The 27,149-nt window shown below is 33.0% G+C and overlaps 1 protein-coding gene across 1 annotated transcript in view; it reads left to right on the top strand.

The window, feature by feature from the left end:
• The first annotated feature begins 1,477 nt into the window (after nucleotides 1–1,477).
• The window catches only part of LOC123530690 (reversion-inducing cysteine-rich protein with Kazal motifs-like), a 92,609-nt gene continuing 66,937 nt past the window's right edge, over nucleotides 1,478–27,149 (top strand). Inside the window, exons 1-4 of the mRNA XM_045311442.2 lie at nucleotides 1,478–1,648; nucleotides 2,793–2,848; nucleotides 13,214–13,288; nucleotides 17,454–17,490. Coding sequence (XP_045167377.2) covers nucleotides 1,576–1,648; nucleotides 2,793–2,848; nucleotides 13,214–13,288; nucleotides 17,454–17,490 — 241 coding nt within the window. The 5' untranslated portion in view covers nucleotides 1,478–1,575. The remainder of the gene's footprint in view (nucleotides 1,649–2,792; nucleotides 2,849–13,213; nucleotides 13,289–17,453; nucleotides 17,491–27,149) is intronic.

Here is a 27,149-nt window from a genome sequence, read left to right as displayed (position 1 = left end):
TATTTTGGTACTTGTCTTTGCTCTCCCAACACATATATGAGATCATGCTAAGTCTCAATACCAAGATAAGTAAAATTGCCCTCGATTATGGAAGTGGTATTGCCATTGGGAAGACATGTGTACAATTTCAATAGGTTGTCGCAAGTTACTGAAATATGAGCTTGTTGAGAACTATTAACGCCGACGCCGACGCCAGGGTGTTTTCATGACGACGAGACCGCGTTGTGTTTTCGTCACGTTGAGCTAAAAAATTACCTCTATACTCATAGCGTGCATTATGTAAAAAGGCCAGGTACGCGTCATTTCTACTAATTTGTAAAGTAAATTATTATTCATGTGGTGCGGAAATCTGTTCAAAAGCGTCTCACATCCCGACAATTTAACATACTATAAAAGTATAATGTAATAGAATAATTTTGAACATAAATTTATTCAAAACTACCAAAGCGAACGGTTGATCATTGATGATAAATTGAAATAGGCGGTCTTTTGCTACGCACGGTTTACTTCAAGTAAAACACGCAGTACAGCCTATCTAACATATCACAGAATATGGAGATTAAGTCATAATGATAGGCCCAGTTTTAGTGGATCAGTGGCAGCAGACTGTAACTCTGAAGTTGCTCCCGGTTCCCCCCCCCCCCCCCCCACACCCCATTGTCGCATACTAGATGGGTATCATGGTCCCTACGAGAATGTATTATACATAATTGTTCGTTCCATAAGTATAAGAAACAGCTGACAATTTATGGAGCGGATGCAGTGGTCCAGTAATATCACGAAACTACGAAACCGGTGGGTTGTGGGTTCGAGCCCCCTACTCCTCAAAATAAGACAGTAAATAGGTGCTGTTACACATGGCACGCTAAATAGCCGGGGTTGGGAGGGGGGTGGTCTTTTTTGATCTGATCAAAGGGGTCCGGCACATGAGTGGCTTGAGTTTAATGACTTGTTTTTTGTGTCCCCGATAATTATGGCTCTAGGACACAAAAATAAGTCATTAAACTCAATCTACTCTTATGTTCCGGACCCCTTTGGATCTGATAACTTTTTTTAGATATGGCCAGTTGTCATTCTCGCAGACCGGAGACCTACCTGGTATGTCTCGGATTTTTAATAGATGAAATTAGTACATAGTGTTGATTTATTGTTTTATATCCGCATAGTCATGGAAATTACTTAAATTATAAAGCTATTATTTTACTGAAATAGAATTTTCATAGGCTTATAGGCAGTTTGGTTGTCTACAAGTTTCGAGTTTGTTTTTTTTATCCATTGAAATAAAAGCAGTACCAATATTGTGCTATTTCATAAAATCTTCTTTTAGCTAAGCATTTACAAAGAATTACTTTAATTCTAATCAGAAGACTGTTTTACGCTTTTAAAAACTTGTTTGATCTGCCGAATGCACGCCGTGAATTCTTACGGTCCGGTGATTTTATTATTCCCGCGGGGGTTAAACGGAACAGCCTTATTGTTATTTTAGAGCCATATAGCACATAACGTGTTAGACTACTTGTCCAGCTAGTTGTGTTTTCATCTTGTGTATTGGATATGAATTGTGAAACATGAGCAATGTTCGGTGCTGCGGGAATTATATTGTTTATTTTGTGTGATTTAACTGTTATACTAGCTGTAAACACCAACGGTAAGAGATCAAAGGATTTCTAGCTCTTTGTAGTAAACCCGCTATATGAAAATTTAGGTCAACGTTACGGTTAAAACAGAAAACTGCTATTTTAGAGTTTTACGAGTATGAAATGCAGGGTTTTCGGCTTTCGTAAATATCATTTTGTGTTTATGTATTTAATTGCTCTGTGCAAGACATGTACTTGCAGTTTTCAATGATTATACATGACTTGACAGGAGTTTTTTGATAATTAATGCAGCAATAAGTGTGTGTACATACAGTATTTCACTGTCTAAGTTACTGAACATGTATTTTGCATGCACTGGCGTATGAGAATTTAAAGAGTGATTCCTCTTCGTTGGCTTTCCTGTATATATTCAGTTTTAGATTAAACACATTTTGGTACTATTTTGTTTTATCTGAAGAATTTTCACCTGTATTTTCGGCTTTCTTTTGATGTATCATGTCGGCGGCTTTGATGTTTCTTTGATCTTTGAGGAAGTTCTCCTAGTGTCAGCACAGTTATCAGAGGCAGACAGGCTCTTTTTAGCACTGCTTAATCTCATTTAAATAAATTGAATAAGATATTTGAAATAAAAAAAGCACTTCTCACTTAGCAATGTCTGAGGTTTAGAGTTAGATGCTGATAAGCCTGGCATGTTTGAATAATTATCTTCTATGTTGATTGACTAGCAGTCCAATAGTTGTTTTTTTTAATTGTCTTAACAAATCATTAGTAGCATCTGATTTAGGTTATTGGGATGACTTATATGATGATCTGATATTTTATAGTAAAATTGTCATCCCTTTAGGGCAGAGGCAGCAACAGTAAAAAGTTATCATGCTGTCCTGAAACATCCTATTATTTGGGCTAGATTAGTGAAGAAGCAACTTAATTAATATTAAAAATTACACTTTCCTATTAAATTGTAATATATGTGCTTTAATTGATAAATTGTAAAGTATCCACCATAATATATAGCTAGATTTTGCTTATAAATAGTCTGCCAGTCTGTCAGTCTGTCCTAGAATACTATACCACAGATTCAGTAACATCCTTATTACTTTTTTTACATGTCAAAGGTATCACAGAACATTTTGAATAGTGTATAGACACCATGCATTATTTAATTATTAAGAACTGATATAAATTATGTTTCAGAATGTTGCAGTACTATACCAGAGTCTGCGAAACGTTGCCGAGAGATATGTCATCAGGTAAGACCTGAACTTAGTAGTAATTGTTTGTGTTGCAACAAAAAAAAATGTATACATTCTTTGCTAAACTTGTCAGAAATGAACATGTTGAAAAATTTCACCTCAACTGTAGCAAAGTATAGCTAGTCTGTTATTATAAATTGATTGACACAAGTCAATATGTTGAATCTAAATAATTAGAGATATGATGAATGAACATTTTTTGTTTTTGTTTTCTGGAAGGTTTAAAGATCCATAATGCTTTAAATTTTATGTATGAAAATAAGCAGCTGTCAAAATAAAGAATGTGCATTATGTAAGTATGTGGTTAGAAAAGCACTAAGTTTACTTCCAATATCAACATTGCACATGAAATTACAATGCCAGCATAATAAAGGAATGGATGTTGTATATAATACTTTGATAATCAAATATTCAGATCTATGACAAATATAAACAAGTTAAAACTAACAAACATGGAAAATTGGAAATAACAAGAAACTGGCAGCCACATTAATGGGAAAACCAACGTCATGACCTGTTAAGAACAGTGGGTATGGTTGATTCAATGGCCAGCTCACAGAGATCTGTATGGTCAGGAAAAAAATAATTTTTTCTGTAGATCTATAAAGTATAGGTTTAATATTCATATTAATATTAATATATAGGTATTTACTGTAATAATTTTGGCAATGGCAGTACAGTCATATACCTATTATAGAAACAACTTCTCATTTATCATACATGGGATTATTCTTTTGTCTGTCTGTTCAATGATGATTTAAGACAATTTCTCTTAGTGTAAATACTGTATGAGTACTGACTTCTATTCAGACTGAACCCATTGCATACAGACAGAGCTTTTATTAAATACTGAGGTTATTGCATGTTTGACTAAATGATGTGTACTTTATTGACTGAAAATCAAGAAAACTTGAATTCACATTGATTTTAAGGAAATGTAAAGAAAAAGTAAAAATTGTAAAACAAAAAGTATTGTAAAATAAAATGAAATAACAACAAAATTTAGATTAGGAGGAGAATCATGTATAATTAGGTAAAAATTGTTAATTGATACTATATACATGTATAAAATGCCCATAACTTTTTTGTGATCAAGTGATTTGAATTTCAAATTTCACAATGTAGTTTTTATGTTTAGTGGTGTCGGTTGACTGTCAAAAGACTTCTGTCAAAGTAAACGTGATTAGGTGGTTTTGTGACGCTAAATGAGTTTTAAAACGCATACATTGGTTATGGATTGTTGATCCAACTTTGCAGACCTTGTTTCTATTTTGTAGATGTATTTTTTCTTCAGTATATTTTTAAAGATTTGGTGTTCAGTATTTTGCTTGTAAAGATAATTTGTTTACAAATTTTGAATGGCCAGTGATTTTTATTTTCAAACTTGAGTGGCCTTAGATTCATTAGTAATTATGGTAGACTTGCCTAAAACTCTAGGTTTACACCTTGTTAAAGTATTAATTTTCTCGGCAAGGATATCTTGAAGGCTTCTAAATAAAAAATGATAAATATTTACAAAAAAATGATTAATACCGTTACCCCAATATCCTTTAGATTGACCCTATAGTAGTATTTTGGTCATATTGTGGAAAATGGTTGCACATCTTGAGGTACTGCAAGGCTCAGAAATGAATATTTATGTTGCAAAGTTCAAGGGCAGATAATTTCAATGAATTTGGAATTTCGAGACATTATCCTGCACAGGTTCTGTAAAATATCTTGCTTTAATTATGGGTATGTGCTTAAAAGTGGGCGAACTATAAAACTGTGAGCTCTCTTAAAATGTTAGAGGGAAAGGAGAAAGACCACAAAAAAGTGTGTATTCAACACTTGTGCCGACTTTTTTTTTTTCACACACACACACACACACACAAAAGTGTATATATATCCAAAGCTCTAATATAGGCTGGTTGACTACTTGACACATAGGCTATGCTCATGAACATTTGGCTTCATCATGCATGTCCAGTAAATAACTGGCCCTGTGGCTTATCATAATCAGGGCATATAGAGGGCACTTACAATAGTGATCTATTACAAGTGTCCTCTCTATCCCCTCATATTATAGTACTGGATGTAAGAAAACTGTGAATTTCCTTTATAATGATGGTGTAACTTTATCATATTGGATATCCCCTGTGAAATAGGTTCATGAACTTCATGAATTTATTCATGAATTTGTAAGAATTCAGGAATTATTTCATGAATTATCAAAAAAGTTCATGAACTATAAGGAAAAGATCATTTACTTAAATTCATGAACTTTCAAGTTCAAGAATATTACTTTCATTTCATGAACTTGTAAATGTAGTTCATGAACATTTCAGAAAATCTATTAAATAAGGCCTAAAAAAAAATTCTTCGTTTCCGGTAACATGTTAAAAAAAAATAGGGTAGGTAGGTCGGAATTTTTTTTTTTTTGGAATTTTTTTTTTATTAAGGGAGACTTTCCAGAAATTATTTTTGTGTCAAAAAATGATTCCAAATAAGGGGGTTATGCCTTTAGAGCATCAGTAAGTTGATTTCTAACATCACTGGCCATGTTTAAAGCATAAAAAGTGCAGTTTTGCAACTTTTTGTTAAAAAGTTGAAAAATATATTCTCCAAGGCCATAAAAACATTAAGGGTCAGGCCAAAAATTTAGGGTAGGCCAGCATAACAGTTCTTAGACTGTGGTTCTAGAACAATGATGGTTTTTGACCATTGATTCAAAAACTGCAAAAGTTCAATAACTTACAGAACTTTACCAGTTCCTGAACAGTTACTGTTGGTATTAGACTAAGAACCAAAATTGTTCATGAACACAGACCTGTTCATTAAAAGTACTAAAATTCAAAACCTTTTTCTAGTTCAGTACCAGATCTTGAACACAATTTGTGAGTTTCTGAACTGTTTATTCATTAAACATAAAACTTAGGTTTATTACCTTTTACAATAATCATTAATGAATAAGTTCATGAACTGTTTGTGAATGTTCATGAACATTAAATTCATAATGTCACATGATCAGTTTCCATTATTTTGTTGCATGCTGGGAAATTTTTTGCACATGTGATTCAGCAATTTTTGAGAAGTTTGTGCAGCAAATAAGAAGGGAATATTTATCATTCTAAGGTAGGAATGGTTTAAATTTTAAAAAGAACATGAGTATACTGAATATCAAGTAAGTAATTATGGTGTTGTCATAAATCTTTCATTTTAAAAACTATAAAATCCTTTTAAAATGTCACAAGTTTTCATGACCCTGAAATAGTTCATGAATAAAAATTCATGAAAATCAAAATTAAAGTTTCATGATTTTCAATATTCATGAACTTGTTCATGAATTAAAATTCATGAAAATCAAAATTTATGTTTCATGAATTTTGATATTCATGAACTTCTTCATGAATTAAAATTCATGAGAATCAAAATTTATGTTTTATGAATTTCAATATTCATGAACTTGTTCATGTATTATTTTGAATTCATGAATAAGTTCATGAATATTGAAATTCATGAAACATAAATTTTGACTTTCATGAATATTTATTCATGAACTTTTTCATGAATTTGTTCATGAACCTTTTTCACAGGGGATACATTCAAACATGGAACAATTACATTAATATTATTAATTTGAAAGCAAGCAACTCAGTAGAGAATGAAGATCAGAATATATGTTACCTGGCATTATGCATGCAGTCTGCATAAACATCCAGTCTCTTTTTAATATTTGATACTGGCTCAAAAATGGAATAATTTTGATTTTGTTGTTAGCTATAGGAGAAGAATGGAATGTGCCAAGATGCTTCCGTGACATTGCCATAATGTTTCATTGTCTGTGCCTCAAAAATGGAATATTTACAGTGTTGTTATTAATCTCTGTAGAGAATGAAGCATGGAATGTGCCAGTGCTGGCTCCATGATTGTACATGGGCTGTTTTTTGTCTATCCTTGTCAGTATTTATAGTTTCATCTCAACTTTGTTTAATATTAACTGTCAGATGTCAGAAGTGTGATCCATACCACCTGCCAGGCAGAAAAAAAAACAAACTTGCCAGCATGCATGTTTATACATGAGGTGATAAATATATGTTCTCATGCAAACAGTTTTAGCAGATGTATGCATTTCCGAATTCTAACAAATTACATACATGTATCATCAAAATGAGGAATATTAGTTGAGTCAGAACATTTTACATCAAACATGTTCATAGCAGACTGAACTATATATATATATATATATATATACACACACACACACACACACAATTTTATCACTTTCCTGTCCAGCGATGGGCTTTCGGCATGTAAATTTGTGTCTTTGAAATTTTTTCTTTAAAAGGTATTTATTTCACCATAAAGCGCAAATAGAATGATCTTTAATTCCATCTCAGAACTGATTGTGAAAAAACTGATGGATTTTGGTACTAAGTTAAAACAGAATAAGATTGTGGGAGGTATAATTTTTCATTGGCCAATTTTGTATAATAATCCTCATATCTTCCTAATATATTGTCGTACATTCTATATAGGTAAATCATAGCTTAACCATATTGAAAGCGATTTTCCGCTTTACAGCATTCATAGTCGTTTTCAGTAGATAATGACTACGACAGAAAACTTGTACCTTAATAAGGATTTTATGGTTTCATGCTATGTAATTTTCTATTTTGTTAGGCAATTCATATTATTTCTGCCCATTTAGGTTCATTGATGGATCTTGGGACTGATTGTTGGGCATGAACCGTTTAACAATAAACGTCACAATTTGATGATCCAGGTATCTGTCAGTTACCAGGTTTATTTGAAATGGTTACCATAATTACTGGAGATGTTTCATCAGAGCAAAAATTACACAATTTTTTTTTTTCTTAAATGCTAATTAATTAAAGGGAATTAATGCATGCGTCACTACATTTGTCATTCCTCGAAAAATTTTGAAAGTATTACTACTTTCACTTTTTTCTGAGTATATATTAAAAAGGCAAATACAAATTTACAGACTATTTTTAGACATAAATATTATCAAATGTATAGAAACAAAGAATATACATCAGTGTTCTCTAAAGCATGCAGGAACAGGAGTTTGGTAGGCTCACAGAATATCATCTATAATAGTATCATATTCAATATGAATTTAAATACCCAACAGACATATTCTTGATTTGAAAATTGCAATGTCATCAATTTATTTGAAGGCCATTATACTCTGTGCAATGCATGAACGAAGTATGAAACCTCATTTTGACATGTTTCTAAATATCTGCTGCTTTACATACTGACCGGATGACAAAGATTCTTCAAAATTTTAGATTGATGTCACTGTTGAATTTCATTACATTGTGTGAAATAACACACAGCTTTAACTTATTTCATGAAATGGAGTGACTAAAACAAAGGGAAGCAATCCTTCCCTGATCACATAGCAATACTATCAGTTCCTAGAGACCATGTACAGAAATAACTTACAGATAATTTGAAATAAACATTTCATAAAATGTTTCAAAGATAACATACAACTTAGCTTTGAATATATTATATTGATTTTTATAATTTTAATGAAAATTTAAAGCTCTGACATTTATTATTTATGGGATGTAGAAAGTGGTCTCATGGTGGCCATAAAATATTGACATGGACCTGAGGTTAGATTAAATTAAGTGTTAATTGTTTAACTGACATTTCCACATCAAAATGGTATCTAAGTTGCTTAAGTAATTGCAAAAAAAGAAATGCAACTAATAAATTTATAACATTTAACACTTTCCTTTTTTTCAAGATTATGCATAATAAAAATATGGGAGCGCCCTTTTAGCGAAAGTTAATAAATAATGCACAGGCAAATATAGTGAGAGCAAAGTATGTTTTTTCTCTTTAGCTATAAATGTCATGTCAACTTTTAAGTGTTTTAAGACATTTTAATATGATTAATTTATGTTGTGTCAGTGACTCATATGGAATCAGCCATACCATATAAGGAAAGTCCCAAGGGAGAAGTATTACATAAGTGATACTTTAAAAGTTCTCCAAAGGTTTTCATTCTTCTTGTTTTTAACCTTTACCCTGATAAATTTCTAAAATGGAATGGTCCATCATTCAGTTTAGGCAGTACCATTTATTATTCGAAGGGGTGTTCAATGAAAATTTACTGACTGAATAGCGAACAGTGCAGCCCATGATCAGCCTGCACAGCTGTGCCCGATTTTGGTAGGCACTGAACGCAAAGGCAGAATCACTTGCCGCCAGCAGGCTAAAGGTTATGGTGCAGATAGGAAGAATTTTCACATTCTCATGTAAGAATGGTTTTTACATGATGCTCGTGTTAGAATTTTTGGCACTGGTTAACAGTTTAGGTTTGGTTGGGTGGGGAATAAGTATTGGAGATATGGGTAAACGTCTTGTAACCATAGTAACCATTATAGTTTCAAGGCTTTACTATAATATCCACTTTAAATGGTGGCAACACCTAATTTATTAAAGTAATGATCATAATTTTGGTATGTGTGCTTTTTCATGTTTTAAGTTTGTTGAGAAAAATAATTCTTTCCTTTCTTGGGTAGAAATTAAATTTTTTAATAAATTTGTATCACAGCAGTGTCATATAGAAGATGGGTATGTTGTTGGTAAGGAGATGGGTGTATAGATAACATCTCTTTGAAGTGCTTTCAAAAACTGAAAGGATTGATGGCGATACAATGTCATTATTTTATCACTTATCCTAGCTGGTTCTTTCAATTCTGTTTAGATCTTTTCTATACGTTATCATTTCTAATCAGTATTGCACACAGTTTCATAGCGAGAGACGTTTTCAATGTACATTCCGCAGTTGTCAGGTCCAAGGGTGTCGGAAGGGATTATCCTCGCAAGATTCAATATTTTGATATCAGATTCATGAAAAAATAATTTGTTTTTGATAATTTATCAAACGGTGAAATTGAATTTGGTTAAAATTAGTAGGGATTTTTTTGAAGGAGACCAAAGACAATAAAAATTTCAATATTGAATGTTTCATTTATTTGACAGCAGATTTTTGTCTTCTCGTGCTCTGAGTCAGAATTAAAGAACGCATGGATGATCATAAAATTGTAGCAGCTGAAGAAAAGCTGGAAGATGTGGGTTCAGCAAAGAGCCAAAGATGTCTGCTGAAGTACAGTCAGCATGCTACAGACCGCCAGTGTCCCTTTTGATTACAGGGTAATAATTATCAGTCTGTGAATGAAGACCACCTGAAGATATAGACAACGTTTTTTACTCTTCCAAAGCGATTTTATAGACAGTACCATAATAGAACATTGCTAACCAGTGCTAAAAATTGGCCATTATGTAAAAATGTTTAGTTATTTTCTCATTAATGTTTGTGTTATTTTCAGCTAAGAACAAACAAATGAAACCATAAAGTTCATCATCAGAAACAAATTAAACAAATCTTTAAAATGATCATGCAGCTTAGACAATATTTTGAATTTCTGAAAAATTAATTGGCGCATTCACTAGCACATGTTTATCTCAAAATATATTTATCCATACTGCTGCGTTTACTATGGCAAAAAGTTGTAATTCACAAAAGTACACAAGTATTTGATTTGAAACCAGATACATTAAGTGTCGTCTGCCCGACCTCTTTGAGGCGGAGAAGTTGACGATAGTATCTCCTCGGCGTCTTGCTTCATTAGATACCACCAATTTTGTTATTATTATGCCTGTCAAGGTATAATAAAGTTAATCTTGGCATGTTTTTCTGTTCTACTATCCTTGAGTGACTTCTGTAAAGTTATATCTTTAAAATGACTCGCTCATTTCTTTCGTAAAATTAAAAAGGGTTTAAAATTGGTTATAGATTTTAATTTTTAAAAACATTGTATATACTGAAAACAAGGACTGGTGTTTATATGTATAAAATCATTCACATTTTAACCCTGTAAAATAGTTAAATCATTATTCTGAGCTTTAATTTAAAGGCGTAAGGGAATATATTACCTAATGCATAATGTCCATTTAAGGTTTAGCAGTATATCACAAAACAACAGATTTTTTTAGTAAATGAACAGCATCTTGACAAACATCTTATCTGTCCAATACATGTTTTACTGTTCTGTCCCTAAGAGTTGGATATTCAAAATATTCTTAATGAGTTGTCCCCCTTTAAATAAGAATGCCATTTGTAAAGAAATAAATGTAAACAATTGTCAAAAACGATGTTTTACCTGGTTATGTAAAGTTTAAACACTCGCACGATGTTGCAAATGCATCAAAATGAAGACATGTTACAACTTTTATAAAATGGGGAGTTTTTAAAGGCGCTGAACTGTCCAGAAGTGTGGCCCCTTCATGCAGCCCCTTTCCGGAATTCAATACATATATAAGTAAATTGACAATGGTTTTGTAGAATAATATAAATGTTTTATACGCTGTAAAATTTTCATGTAAAACAATGCTTCCTTTCTATGATTTGATGAATTTCAAACTTTTTTCTCCGAAACATGGACCTATACCTTAATACCTAGACGATTTTAAAATTAACATTTTGCATACTCGTAAAATCATTTCATTTCATGGGCACGAAATTTCAAGGTTGGGCTATTTAGTGGGGATAGTGAACTTGTAAATTTCAAATTTTGAATATAATATTTATTTGTTGGGATACAAAAAATGTATTTTTTTTCGGATTCACTCAATGGCAAAATCCACAAAAATTATTTTCACATAAATATTAGTGATTTCGTAGAAGTTGTTTTGTTATGAATATTTATTTTTTTGTTTTCACCTAAATGTCAGATTCTGTGAAACCATTTCAAATTTGGCTGGGCTTCAGGCTAAAGATGATATTTTGGCAGGATAATAATTTACTTTAATCTGTGGATTTCAAATTTTACATTTAAAAAAATGGCATATAATAAATGTTCGTTTGGGATTTAACTTTGTGGATTGACGCTATCACAAAATCCATAAAAATAAAGTAAATTTTATAGTAAACTGAATGTCAAAAATGGCTTTTAAAATTTGAGACGAGCTTTAAAACTGAAGTTAAAGTCCAATTTTTTCGAAAATGCTTATATTTTACAAAACCTTCAAGTCTAATATTGCGAGAAAAACACTAAATAAATTGATGGAACATGCAGTAATAACAGAAGTCATAAAAATAGTTGTCCTTGCTACATACTATGTAGTTAGCAGTTTCAGCTGTCTACATTTTGTATGTCCAGGAAGCAGTAACTGTTAGTCTTATCTTGTATTGTGTTTGTATTTTCAGCTGTCTATGTCCGGGGAAGCAGTTAATCTTATCTTGTATTGTGTTTGTATTTTTGGAAGTCTGTGTTTGGGAAGTGGTATAAGTCATCTTGTTTCGCTTTTGTATTTTCAGTTGTCTGTGTCTGGGAAGCAGTTTAAAGTCTTGTCTTGTTTTGTGTTAATTTGTAAATTCAGCTGTCTGTGTCTGGTGTAACTTGGAAGCAGTTAGTCTTATCTTGTATTGTGTTTGTATTTTCAGCTGTCTGTGTCCAGGAAGCAGTTAGTTTTATCTTGTATTGTGTTTGTAATATCAGCTGTCTGTGTCCTGGAAGCAGTTAGTCTTATCTTGTATTGTGTTTGTATATTCAGCTGTTTGTGTCCAAGGAAGCAGTTAGTCTTATCTTGTATTGTGTTTGTATATTCAGCTGTTCGTGTCCAGGAACCAGTTAGTCTTATCTTGTATTGTGTTTGTATTTCCAGCTGTCTGTTTCCAGGAAGCAGTTAGTCTTATCTTGTATTGTGTTTGTATTTCCAGCTGTCTGTTTCCAGGAAGCAGTTAGTCTTATTTTGTATTGTGTTTGTATATTCAGCTGTTTGTGTCTTATCTTGTATTATGTTTGTATTTCCAGCTGTCTGTGTCCAGAAAGCAGTTAGTCTTATCTTATATTGTGTGTGTTAGTATTTTCAGCTGTCTGTGTCTGGGAAGCAGTTCAAGTTTTATCTTGTATTGTGTTTTATATTTCCAGCTGTTTGTGTCCAGGGAAGCAGTTAGTCTTATCTTGTATTAATTGTGTTTTGTATTTCCAGCTGTCTGTGTCCGGGAAGCAGTTAGTCTTATCTTGTATTGTGTTTGTATTTTCAGCTGTTTGTGTCCGGGAAGCAGTTAGTCTTATCTTGTATTGTGTTTTGTATTTTCAGCTGTTTGTGTCCGGGGAAGCAGTTCAAGTTTTATCTTGTATTGTGTTTTGTATTTCCAGCTGTTTTTGTCTGGGGAAGCAGTTAGTCTTATCTTGTATTAATTGTGTTTTGTATTTCCAGCTGTCTGTGTCCAGGAAGCAGTTAGTCTTATCTTGTATTGTGTTTGTATTTTCAGCTGTTTGTGTCCGGGAAGCAGTTAGTCTCATCTTTTATTGTGTTTTGTATTTTCAGCTGTCTTTGTCCGGGAAGCAGGTTGAACAGATCTCTCTGCTAGCCTCGGCCCCATCAGAATGTCCCCAGAATTTGGTAAGATTTATTACGCATCGTTATTTGCTCGACTTTTCGAAGAAAAAATAGAGCTATTGCACTCGCCCCTGCGTCGGCGTTGCCGTTGGTTAAAGTTTTTGATAAAGTCAAATATCTCTGTTACCATCAAAGCTATTGACTTGAAACATAAAGTATTTATTTACTATCAAAGTCTACACCAGGAGAAACAATCCCCATAACTCTGGTTTGAATTTTGACAGAATTATGCCCCTTTTTAACTTAGAATTTTTGGTTAATGTTTTTGATAAAGTCAAATATGTCTGTTACTATCAAAGCTATTGACTTGAAACTTAAAATACTTAGTTACCATCAAAGTCTACACCAGAAGAAACAATCCCCATAACTCTGTTTGAATTTTGACAGAATTATGCCCCTTTTTAACTTAGATTTTTAATTTTTTTTTTTTGATAAAGTCAAATATCTCTGTTACTATTAAAGCTTTTGACTTGAAACTCAAAATAGTTATATACAATCAAAGTCTGCACCAAGAGACACAATTTCCATAACTCTGGTTTGAATTTTGACAGAATTATGCCCCGTTTTAACTTAGAATCTTTGGTTAAAGTTTTTGATAAAGTCAAATATCTCTGTTAGTATCAAAGCTTTTGACTTTAAACTTGAAATACTTATTTACCATCAAAGTCTACACCAGGAGAAACAATATCCATAACTCTGGTTTGAATTTAGACAGAATTATGCCCCTTTTTAACTTAGAATGTTTTGTTAAAAGTCAAATATCTCTGTTAATGTTAAAGCTTTTGACTTGAAACTCAAAATAGTTATTTACTATCAAAGTGTTCACCAGGAGACACAATTCCCATAACTCTGATTTGAATTTTGACAGAATTATGCCCCTTTTTAACTTAGAATTTTTTGTTAAAAGTCAAATATCTCTGTTACTGTTAAAGCTTTTGACTTGAAACTCAAAATAGTTATTTACAATGAAAGTCTACACCAGGAGACACAATTTCCATAACTCTGTTTGAATTTTGACAGAGTTATGTCCCTTTTTAAATTAGAATTTTTTTTACTGGCAAAGCTCTGATTCAGAGTCAAGCACTGAGAAAAGTCGAGCGCGCTGTCTTACGGACAGCTCTTGTTTCATAAAGCAGTCAAATGATCTTTTTTAAGAAAGCAAAAGTAGAAACTCTGAAAGTAAAGGACAGCAAATGTAACTGCAGATGCCTGCAGACACACAGCAGGACTGGTGAGTAAGAAAGGTATAAAGGGTAAATTTCATTTCCTGTCGTTCCATAAAACAATGAAAAAGCTTTTGAGTAGTAACCCTACTGTAAGAACAGTTAAACCCAGTTATACATTAACCCCATGCAGCAATTAACTTGTACCAATTTACAGCTGGGTTCAGTGAAAGATTTGTTATAAAGTGCCTGCCCCAAGGATACACCGAAATTGGAGCGGCCAGGATTTGAACCAAGCGCCTTCAACTATGTAGGAAGGTGTCTTATAGATTTGGTTTATATCCACATATATTCAAATTTTTACGAAGTAACTATTTTGGGCAAATTCGCAAAATTTCATTGCCACAAAAGTAAATCATTCTGTTAGCAGTAATTTTAATAATATTCAAACCTGCATACTAAATGGTAGGTCAAGCTCATGAAAATTGTAAAACGTCTGTACCACTACAAAAAAACAAAACCTTCTGTTATATCTGATGTTGACATACAGTGTTTTTGCATACATGTGTGGACATATTTACTTGCAATTCTATGTTACAATGTCATGTATTTTGTGTAGAGAATGCCTCACCATGTCGTGGAAAAGTCATTGTTTTATTCAAGTGCCTACTTCATTTAAATACAATCCCATTATGGAGTACTTAGTATCTTCTTTTTTAGTGAATTTTTACCACTTACATAATTTGGGCTAGATGTATTTGTATTAGAAAAATGACACAGCAAAAAAAAAAAAAAAACAATTGAGAGAGAATAAAAGTATAGCATTTCCCAAGAAAATATATTGTGCACTGACAAAAATTAAAAACATGTCTGTGAATTTTGAGATTACAGTGAAACACAGTTTGCTGAAACATTCTTGGTCACATAATTTAAGCTCTTTATACTCATGCAGTTTTATTTTTTAGATTTAACGACACAACATCACAATTATAGGTCATACGTCAACTGTCCAGCTTTTCATGGTGGAGGAAGACGCCTGAGGTGCCTCTCCGTGCATTATTTCATTACAGGGGGGTGCACCTAGGTAAAACCACTGACTTTTTGTAAGCCAGCTGGATGGTTTCCTCACTTGAAGAATTCAGCGCCCTGAGCTAGGCTCAAACCCTCAGCGGTGATGGGCAAGTTATTCAAATTAGCGACCTTAACCACTCAGCCACGAAGGCTCACATGTGGTTTTATCATCTGTTTGGAAGGTTTGAAACCCTGAATAACCTGAGCAGTTTGCTTAATCACTTTCGACCTCAAGGGTCGGTGTTTTACTTCATTATCAAAAACACATGTGAAAATTATGCAAAAACGTGTAGCTCGTGCACTTCCAGAAATATATGTGCAGTCATGGGGGATGTTCTATAAACCTTTCATTTGTTATTAGCTTATCAAGTATTTACGTTTTCAAAATAGAAATTGGCCCTGCCTAGAAGATAGTGGAGATTTCCAAATTGATTCATGAAAATACGTCTCAGGAATTTAAAATGTGTTTCACTTAACTGCTGTTAATTAACCTTTAGCATGCTAGATAAATTGTCGTCTGCTGGAAATGTCGTCTGCTAAAATTGTAAAGTTCATTCTATTTGCTCCAAAATTGGAAGAAATATTGTCAGAGTAGCAAACAGCTTGGAACCTGATCAGACGCCGATTTAATCGGCGTCTGATCTGGTTCCAAGCTGTTTGCAAAGGCTGTTAAATTCGCCTGCAGCAGGCTAAGGGTTAATTACTTTAATGCTCTAAATTTTATGATAAGTCGACATTACTTAATCGCATCATGATATACGCTCTCACACCCGTGTCAGACATAAAACTCTTTTTTTTACCCACAGAGTCTCAGCTTTTCACCAACTCCCTGTATCCAAATTGTATAGAAATTTGAAATACTATTTATACTGAAAAGTTTTAGTGAAATTGCGCACAGTTCAAGCTGATTATAAAATTAACGTTCTATGCTACAAACATGGAGAAAAAAATTAATTCATAATTTGATTTTTAAAAGTTACAAAGATGTCTAGTTATGAGGTTTTGGATTTGTATGTTATAGTTGAATGAAATTGCATACCCCATTCCGAGGCGTACCTGCGATATATAAGGAGACTATAATTAACTGAAGTGAATATGAAGAATGAAAAATGGTTTATTCAATAATTTCTTTCTATAGTATTAATAGTAAGCTAGGTTCAGCAAGGTCAGGCTTTAAGTAGAAATGAAATATATTGACTGAACTTCCATTAACCAGTGTGTTCCTGTTATATTGCTGTAGCAGAAATGATTGAACAGGACCCATGTCTGCTGGCTTATAGAGGGTCTTTTTTATCCCATCAAGACTTTTTAAAAAATCTGCTGAACGAAGCTTTGAAGTCTTAAAACTTTGGGTTGTTGCAGAATTGCTACTCATTATAATATGAAATCCTGAATAAAATACAGGTGTTTCTAAGTTTGCTTTATAAGTTAAAAGTAAGAACTCCATTACCCTCTTGAAGTATATTTTTGAAACTTGTCTGAACATTGACTGAACCCTGTCGGAACGACTATTTCAGCAGTTTGAATATTGTTTGAACAGAGAGTTCATGTTCTGAAGGCTTCTGAAATTTACAGAACTTTACTTAAATATATCCGAAAGATTCAGAAATGAATTCAAATTGTTTTCAGAAGATGTATTTTCTGAACTTTTACTGAAAGTTTCAGAAATGAATTCAGATTTTTTCAGAAGATGAATTTTTTCTGAAGTTGTTCTGAAATGTTTCAGAAATATATTTAGAATGTTTCAAATGATGGGTATTTCTGAACTGGAAGTATAAAGTCTGTTTTCTAAACAAAAATCGGTACATGCTCACAAGGTTATAGAATGAAACCCGGGTTTTAGTCAGTTTTGAGACTTCATGGTTTCTAAAGTTAAAATTGAAACCCACAAGTTTGATAAAAATGAAAACAATTTCTTTTGTTTTCTTTTTCAGCTGGATTTTTGGACATGTGCAAAAAAGTCATTGCCTGGTAAGTAAATTAAAGTTTAATGGAATTTATTGCTGAAGCAGCTTTGAGTTTTAGGAAGGAAACAATCCTGGAACATTGAAATATCCAAAATAAGAAAAACTTAGTTTTAAATTTACTTGATTTGTCAGAGTTATTACATTAGATTGCTCCGTTAATTTGTTCTATATTGTGGTGAGGACACCAGCACTAAAAATAGCCTTCCAGAGTAGTTAATGTTTTAATGTTTTAAGTGTTACAACTAATTCCAAACCTATAAATAAAATTTATTTAATACTTCATTTTGCATTCCATCTTTGTGGTAGCAAAGATCTGTGACATGACCTTCAGGGGCCGCACTACCTCAGAAGTTACAGAGTTGAGAAGAGTTTCTGCACCAGCAGCAAATTAACACTGTTCATATTATAGCCAACACTGTAAAGTGCAGCCAATCAAGTGGACTGTGTAATAGATGGCATTGATGTTCCTGCCTTCTAAATTGGAGAGTATTCTTTAAAACAGCCCCCAACAAATAGCAATTACCAAAAAGAACTCCTGAATTTAGTGGTTTAAGCAGATACCACTTTGATAATTTTTCACTGAAAAAAGCCCCAACAAACAAGCTTAAGGTTATAAATGTTTTTTGTTTTAAGAAATAGCCAGTTTAAAAATTTGAAACATATGACAAACTATTAAGGTAAATATATAAGAATTAATTGATAGAAAATATTATCCTTTCAATACTATATTAATACGATTGAAGTTTAGAACAAATCTGAAATGGTGTATCAAAACATACAGATGTTTTTATGTATCTTTTGATTTAAGCCTAGAGCAATAATCTATTGATATTTTACCAAAAGAGACAGACCCATGGTGACTAAGCTTTGTAAAAACCTAGTCTTTCTGACTGGATTTCATTTAAGTGTCGCCGGGCGATGTATTTTCCACTCTGCGCTTTGAGCTATTTTTTATATAAAATCTTACTATTTCTGTTGAAAGCTGCTGTTAAATCATCCTTGTTAACATTTTATTCTTTGTTTTGCTTTGAAGTGATCAATATTGATATTCCTAAAATAAGGGACAAAAGTTAACAATCGGTAAAATAATGTTTCGGTAAGCGTTTCCCTTAAACACTCTTCATTTTTTTTTTTTCATTATTTTGGCCTAAGGGTATGGTTTTGTAAGAGAGTATTTCTGATTGAGAGCATGATTGATATGTATTGACATACAGGATTATCAGAATTAAGAATTAGTCTTAAGCTGAAAGTAAAACATTAATGTTTGAAATACAGATTAAGATTTCGCAAGTCAGACTGGTGTGGCATAAGAAAACAAAGGCATGAAGATTGCTGGGGCTAGGGTTTAAATATGTTTTTTTAAAAAATCTCAATAACTTTTTTGATACAGATATACATAGAGGAAAAATAAGAAGCTTCGTTGATGTATAATTATGTCTATGTTTAGACCTACTGGTATTTCTATATTTTAGTTGAGGAGAATTTACCTGTAACTCTTCTCAAAACAAGCTTGAAGATGTAATTAAAAGATTTTTGAAAAAAAATCCAGTGTTTCGTTATATGGAAGAACAGTTTTTCAATACAGTATTTGATTTAATAAAAAGCCACCACAATACTAGATATATACATCAGAATTTTTAAAACTATTTAAAAATACTTTTAACATCAGTACTGTGGACATTTTCTATCTGTCAGGCAAGTCCTTGCAGTTCCTTGTCTCATTCTCTGTATAAATTGACACAGCTATTTTTGAGGGTTTAAAGAAACTGTCATGGAGTTGGTTAATCTTATAGTATTGACACTGAATAAATAGGGCCATAAATTAGTGGTCAAGGTAATAATGCTTGAAACTTGTTACAGTCATTATGTTTAGTTTAAAACGACACTCTTTTTAAAGTAGGACGGACAAAAGACGTTCAAGTATGGTCACTATGGTACAAGAGTACCTCTTTCTGTTTCCTGTGTGAAGAGTTTTGTGGTCGTTTTGCGGTCACATAATAATGGTCTTTGGTTCACAAATACAGTTGTTGAAAAGCACATTGTATTCATTGGGAAATGAAAATGAACTTAAATGCATGGTTATTGTAAAATACAATTGAATAATTTTTGGCAGTAAATTTATTGATATTGAATTCATATTATATGATAAACAGTATAGAGCTCAAGTCGAAGTGTCACAGTCTGCTCTAGAAGATGTGGCACTTGGAAGTTCCGACATGATCATCTGACAGATGGCAATACATCATTGTTCCATGACTTGTGTTAGATGTGGTGAAGATGTACTTGAGAAGTACGAATTGGTGCGGTGCTGACGTTTATATCATTACAGTGAAACAGTTTCCAAAAATCATGCATCAGGGGACATGTCCCCAGATAGGCATTGATCAGTATAGTTGATAGCGAGTAATACTATATAAAATACAGCTAAATTCCTTATAATTTCATACTAAGATTAATAGCACAACTAACGTATTAAAAGAGATTTTTTTTTGTTTTTTTTGGAACCTACTTCAACAACAATAATGCGGGCGGTTATTGATTAAGCCATGATTTAATGGAGTTTCTGTGATCGTTCTGATACTGTGTGTCAATATTGATCTCCCTGTCAGAGGAAATAAAAAAATCCAAACTAATTATTATCCCATTGGCAAAATGTAATATAGTCTATTTAATGCAACATTACTGTTAGGCCATCCATAAAAAATCTTAGTTGCTATACACTAAATGTTTTTTTGAACTCTGTAACTATTTGCATACTGTGAACATAAATTTCATGATTTTGACCAAATTGCGGCTCTTTCTTGTAGAGTTTTGTATTTATAGATAAAGAAAAGGGAATTTTGTGTGTTCCTTGGATTAGCACAATCCCAACATACCGTAGATACCCATGTTCAATGCGCAGTTTTTTTATCCCTGGGACCACCCTTGAATCGTGGGTGCGTATAGACAATTTTCCAGCTTCAAAATAAATTAGTTTACGATTTTTGCTATTTGGGTGAAGGGAAACTACTCTCCACACTAACTGTCCTAAAAATTATGATTTCACATACACTATACCATAGATACTTGTGTATAATGTGCAGGTTTTATTTTTACCAAGTACTACCCCTGAAATACGTGTTTATATTTTACACAGTATTAGACAATTTTCCAAGTTCAAAACAAGTTTGTTTACGATTTTTGCCTTTGGTAAAGCTGTCTAGGCAAAAAACTTGAAAAAGATGCCTCTCCGAGATATTATCAAAAATTGCATTATTTTAACATAAAAATGATAAAATCAAAACAAAAGAAACAACAAAGATAACAATATTTTATTGATTTATTTTTAAAATACCAAAACCCGACAGACCTGAATGAGGCCTTGTAACCCTTGCCCCCACTGACACTGGTAAAGTTATAATTACCACTCTCTACTTTCATTTTCAGTCTGCCTCAAAATTGACCAAATAGTTTTTTCCATCCAGGATTTTGGAATAAAATTTCAGGTACATATTATACATGGGTGCACATTATAAATGGGTATCTGCGGTAATGATGAGCTAAAATATGCCATTAATTTTAGTTGCGCCAATATGTAGCTGATTTATATGTACCTTGTAAGTTAATGAACTTTAAGCTTCCCCTCATTTTTAAAGTTACTGCACTTGTAAGTTCATAAGCTACCTCAAAATGTATATTTCAGGGGACAGTAAGCTAACGTTTTTTTAAGAACAGCCTTGTACTGTCAACAGTTTATTTGTAGCTGTATCAGCCAGCCTTACTGATAAACTTTGATATTAGTTCTATGTAATAAAACATTTTTTTAATTGTATTTATAGAATATGCATTTAAGGCAATTAAGACTTAAAAATCAATTTGAGCTTTATTTTAATGCAGACTGCATGCCAGGAGGTTAGGTTATAGTAGATGAAGGACAAGAATCATTAAAGGATGAAAGTTTAGTCCTCAACAGATGCAAATATTTTTCATGATAATTTGACAGAAGGTCTGTGCAACATGTCATTCATATTCTACCTCTGATTCTTTTGTCAGTGTGGGAAATTGTCACTTACTTGTAGGGAACAAGTCAGTGCTGGTATAGAATCCAGGACTTATATATGTTTTAAACCCCAGATCATACAAGTAACCTCCAGCTCAACTTGGAAGCACAAGTGGAAAGTCTTGAGGTCATGAGTTCAAGCTTGGGGCGAGGAAAAGTTTCTGTTATTGGCACAAATACTCATAGAGATTAAGTCAGAAATGATACAAAATACAGAAACACTATTAAACTTTTTTTTGCCATTTTACCGCAGGTTCTGTTCACGTATGCTCTCGAGCTTTCTGACTAACAGAGGTAAAATAAATAAATCTAAACTGAATTGAATAAAATGAAATTAGGCCGATACACCATAACAAAATGTAGGTTTTCTGCTGATTTTTAATGAGTTTGGAGTAGTGATTATGATGGATTTTGATAGCAGATGTCTGATTTGTTTCAACTTAGACTATCATTACTGTAGGAAGTCATTTATCCTGCATAGCAACTATCACATCGCATGGGAAAAGCCATCATTGCGAGTCATTTAGAAATACATTTTCAAATCTCTTTACTGATGATGATAGTTTCTGATAATGTGAAATTCTCTTTTATATTCTCTTTTACTTAGGCGATTTTGTTCTTCTTGTTTTCTGCTAGTTTTGATGGGTATCTTTATGTTGTACATTGGTTTAACTAATGTCATCAGTTTATAATTCACTTAGTTTTTACTACTCCTTAATATGGGAATCTCAAATACAAAAATTACGAATATCATGCTGATATTGGTTTAGGAGCGTCAGTTATCGCGTAATGAAAATGTTGGGAACAAATCTATGTACGAGATGACCGGAACAGAGTAAAAATTGTTCATTCCTTCTGCCTCGGAATAGGAGAATATTTTCCCACTAAACATCATGGAAAATATCAAACGAAGAAACGTGAAATGATTTTTAGCTATATTCTACATCTGCATGCAACATAAAATGTACAAACTAATAATGGTTGGCCTAGTACTTCCTGTGGTTCCCCTGAAAATCTCCTAAACAGCTCAAAGCCTAAAAACCCAGTATGTTGTTGACTGTTCCCCACCCACTGCTTCCGCATGTGAAACTGCAAATTAGTCCTGTTGACAACTCTAAATCAGTTGTTGTCTTAAAAACTGTGAATGTGCCCGTAAACCGAACCAAAGATGATGCTCAATCCAGGTGGTGTTTCACTGTATACAATTATTTTATGGTATTTGGGTACCAGTCTATAATAGGTAGCTAGCATGACATCACAAATGTTGCCAGAGGCAGATATTTTGAAAGGTATCGCAGTCTATTTAACACTTCATAACAAGTAAGTGTTCCTTAATTATTGAAATAAAAGATGGAACTGCAAAGTCGAGTGGGGTATTGGGGTCCTCCTGTTTAGAACTTTAAATTTGCTGCAGGGAAAGCTAAGCTGAGGTTTCAGACAGCTACAGCAGGGGAAATCCCAAGAGTGGAATGATATTTAAATGTTTTGCGCATGATCTCTGCTGAATGTACAACCAACAAGAAACAGTCCATTGTGACAGATTGGGGTAACAGTTAGAACTGTTTTTGCTACTCATGAAGGATCGAGTTATTCGAGTTATTCGCAAGAAACAGTGGAAAATGGCTCTTAATAATTATAATAAAGCAGAAATTGGAAATGTTATGGGAGCAGTAAGTTCCTAATTCATTGTCGACTCTAAGCAATAAAAACAGAACTCAATTTTTATGATTTAATAACAAGCTTGCAATACTATCAGAAACTGCCATTATGGGATGGCGGCAATTACGTCTTCTTGCGATAATGGTCTCTCTACTAGTCCCAGTCTAGGAATGGGATTCGATTAGTGATATAATGAAAAATTTGAGATTGTCTCTGATTCACATTGTTATCAGTGAAGCTTTATTATGTTATGAAAAATTTTATGGCCTGTGGAAAAATTGGAGACTGGCTGTTTCAGATTCTCTTGTCTGGTTCTGTTAATGTTTTTTTTTCTGTTTCTGTAAATTGAATGGATGAGAAACATATAGGAGTCCAGAAGACTGCAGCATTAGATAAGATTCCATGTCCAGATAAGTGAAGTTGATCAAAATAATTAAACTGTATCTTCACAGAACTTCAAAAAAAGTTACAGTTCTGCCTCAGAGTATAAAAAATTTAAGTTTGAAAACCAGTCTCTGAAAGGAGTCTTGCTATTGGTCAGTTAAAAAAACAATCAGACTGGTCTCCATTCACAAGTTTTAACCTTCCCACAATGAGTCCTGTTTTACCTTAAAGACGGAGATGTATATTTAATGGCAACCAAAGTTTTTTTTTCAAGAAATTCTTACAATGCTATGCACATCTTGAGGGTGACTTGCACGCCTCCAGCTCTGAAAATCTATAAAAGTTTTCTGGCAAGACATAAACATTCTCTGTCAGTAATAACAATCAGACTTGGTTTTTTACAAACATTTTAGATTACAAACATCTGCCAGAAGACATCATTTCTAGGAAAAATACCTTGCTAACAAGCTGAACTAGCTGTCAGAGCTGGTTTATACTCGGCCATATTGCCATTGTTCACAAGCTAGTATTTTTGCCATAGGGAGAGAGGAAAGAAGTGATAATGTTGGTTTTCTGTCTAATTTAGAGTTAGTTGTTGTACTATTACTTCTGAGTTTCCAGTCAAAAAAGGAACCAGACAATAGTAGGACTGAAAATGAGGACGTTTTGCTTAATGATCATTCAATTTCAGTTTAACCAGTGATTTACCTGTTTTCTATGAATATATTTTGTCAAAGTATCACAGAGAACAATTGCCTTGCCCTAGTGTGGAACTTGGGAGCTGGTATTATAAGGCTCTGTTGTTTCAGAACTGGGCAGAGTTGAAAATGATTTAATGAGCCTGAGAAACAATTTAAGTCTTTGCCTCTTTGTTTCTGTACCACCTATCAATCATACTAGGTAAAAGTGTCATTCCAAATGCTAAACACATTTTCAATGTCAGTGGTATATGATAAATGTAGCATGGCTTTGTTTGAAACTTAGATTTGCCAGATTTTAGCTGACTTGTTAGGTAGGTTGACATGTACTTTAATGTATAATTAAGAACAGTTACATATTCTCATTTACAATGGAATCTTGCCTTGACTGTAGCAGCTACTGGAGGCAGCCGGGAGATTGCTCAGTTACTCTGTCTTATTTGCCGAGACAGTTGTATTGCTCAGTTTTTCTGCCTTATTAGCTGCAGCACTTGCAGTGGTCAGTTCCTGTGCCTTATTTGCCAAAGCTTTTGCACTGACCCTTGTAGACTCTGGAAGACCGAAATGTGATTGTTGTACAGATGTTTTGTTTAACTTGTAAGTCCCCTATTCGTCTGTCGTATGTCCGTAAATCTGAATCCTGCAATAATTGCTAAAAAAGTATTCAGGCTAGGTTCATGAAACTTGGTATGTGGATAGAGGGCAATTTGTAGCTATACACATGCATGACTTATGCTTGCAGGTCAAAGTTCAAGGTCACTATTGAATGTCAAGTAAAAATTGATTCTGCTCCATAACTTTTATATGCATTGATGGATTATCTTAGTGCTTAGAAATGTTCTCCATGGTGAGACAGTGTGTCACTATTACACATGACCTATGCTTGTTGGTCAAAGGTCAAGGTCACTATTGAAAGTTTTCTACTGGTAGGGGAATCTGTATTGCCACTGCAATTAATACTCAGTCACTTGTTATCAGAGGTTTCACTGTATCCATTCTTACTTTATATATAAATGATTTTATAAAGTATATCAATCAGTGATGATAACAGTTTAGTTGAAATTTGATGAGGATTTGTTCAGTTTTTCCAAAGTAGCTTGTATTCAATCAGATAGTGTGCATCTTATAATCCACGTCCTTGTTGAAAGTGTATATTGTTGATTTGAATATTATGCAGCTCTCCGCCATTTGAATTGCACTAGATCGCAGTGATTAAATACTGAAATATGCGAAACTGTTTTATAAATGCTGACATTGTGTTTATACAATTAATCTTTCACTTGGGTAGACATGCTAGTATGCTAGTCAAACCACCGGCTTCCTATTGCTAACAATAGGCAAGACAGAAATCCTAGATCGGGGAGCGGTGAAAATTTAATATAATGAGTTAGTGTGGCAGTTGCGATAATGCTAAGATGTTTATAATGAATAGTTGATGTTTTAATAGCGGGATTGGATGAATATGCAAATAAGATCGTGCATTTTACGTTGTTCAGAAATTTGAGCCCTGTAGAATATGTAGCTGCATTATCATGAACTGTGTTGTTGTTTAACCTTATGGGTATCAAACTTTGTGGTATTATAATATATAAGGTTTATTCACAAAAACGCTCTGAAAATATGCTGACAACCACTTAGTACTGTGTTAGTCTCATGGTAAAAGAATGTAATAAAAAATAGTAAGAATATAAACGATAATTAATTTTCAAAATTTGATATTTAAAGGTATTCATGTCCATCTTTCAGTAATACATGGTATCTTTACATTTTAACTTAAGATGTATGAAGTCTTCATCAAATGCATTTAACTTAACTAAATGTATAAATTTATTGTGTATGTAGAGCTTGTCATGCAGTAACTGTCAATTTTTGAAAAAAACTTCCAGGTGCTACTTAACTATGGATGTATTAAATGTGTACTATTTTAAACCTCAGTAACTGCATAGTCATTAACATTTTTATGTCATGTTTATGTAAACTATATGTGGTAATTGTTCATGTTTTAGGTTTAGTATACCTTCAAGTTTCTATATTTATGTTGGTATAATCTGACTTGAACCTTGAAATGTAAATCATCATGTTCCTTTAAAAAGCTTTGAGGAAGATTGTTATCTAATTTGAAGGCCATCCTGCTGTAGCAGTTCAAACACTAAAAGGTAAACTGAAAATACCCCATTTCTCCTCCTAGGTTATTGTACCTGTGGAATTTATATTGTTTTTGCTCTTTAACGAGCATCATAAAACTGCCAGGCGAGATAAGAGGGAAATTAAATATACTGAATGAAAAAACTTCACCATCATTCCCTGATCATCAAGTTTTTACATCTAAACTGATGAAGTAAAGAGACACAGCTGAATTAAATGGATGACTAAATACAGCTTTATTAATTTATAGCTTTTAAATCTGCATCAGTGCTTTTTGATTTTAAACTATTATAAAAATATATTTTCTTTTAATATATTTCATTAAAACAGGCTGCCATTATTGATTAAAAAAAAAAAAAAAAAAAAAAAAATTACATCCCATAAAAGGTTTCAAAACCCACACCTGTGAGAGGAAAAGCCAGGTAGCTGGTTATAAAGTTTAATCCTTTAGTTATGTGGCATTCTTTTGACTCTGCACGGATCAACTATAGTTTGTTCTTGTCTGCAGCCTAAAACAACAACAACAACAACAACTTCTATATGAAAATATGAGGCAGTGTGACACAAGGTTAAATGTATCTGAGGCATGTAAATGCTGCTAAATTTCTATAATTAACTTGGACAGTACCATTAGCTGTACCAAAAAGATACTGACTGAATGGCGAACAGTGCAGATCTTGATCAGACTGCACGGATGTGCAAGCTGATCATTATCTACACTGATGGCAAAGGCAGAAT

The sequence above is a fragment of the Mercenaria mercenaria genome, chromosome 11 (genome assembly GCF_021730395.1).
Source record: "Mercenaria mercenaria strain notata chromosome 11, MADL_Memer_1, whole genome shotgun sequence".
NCBI classification, from domain to species: Eukaryota; Metazoa; Mollusca; class Bivalvia; order Venerida; family Veneridae; genus Mercenaria; species Mercenaria mercenaria.
Note: the sequence above shows the minus strand (reverse complement) of the source record. Positions and strands in the feature narration are given on the sequence as shown.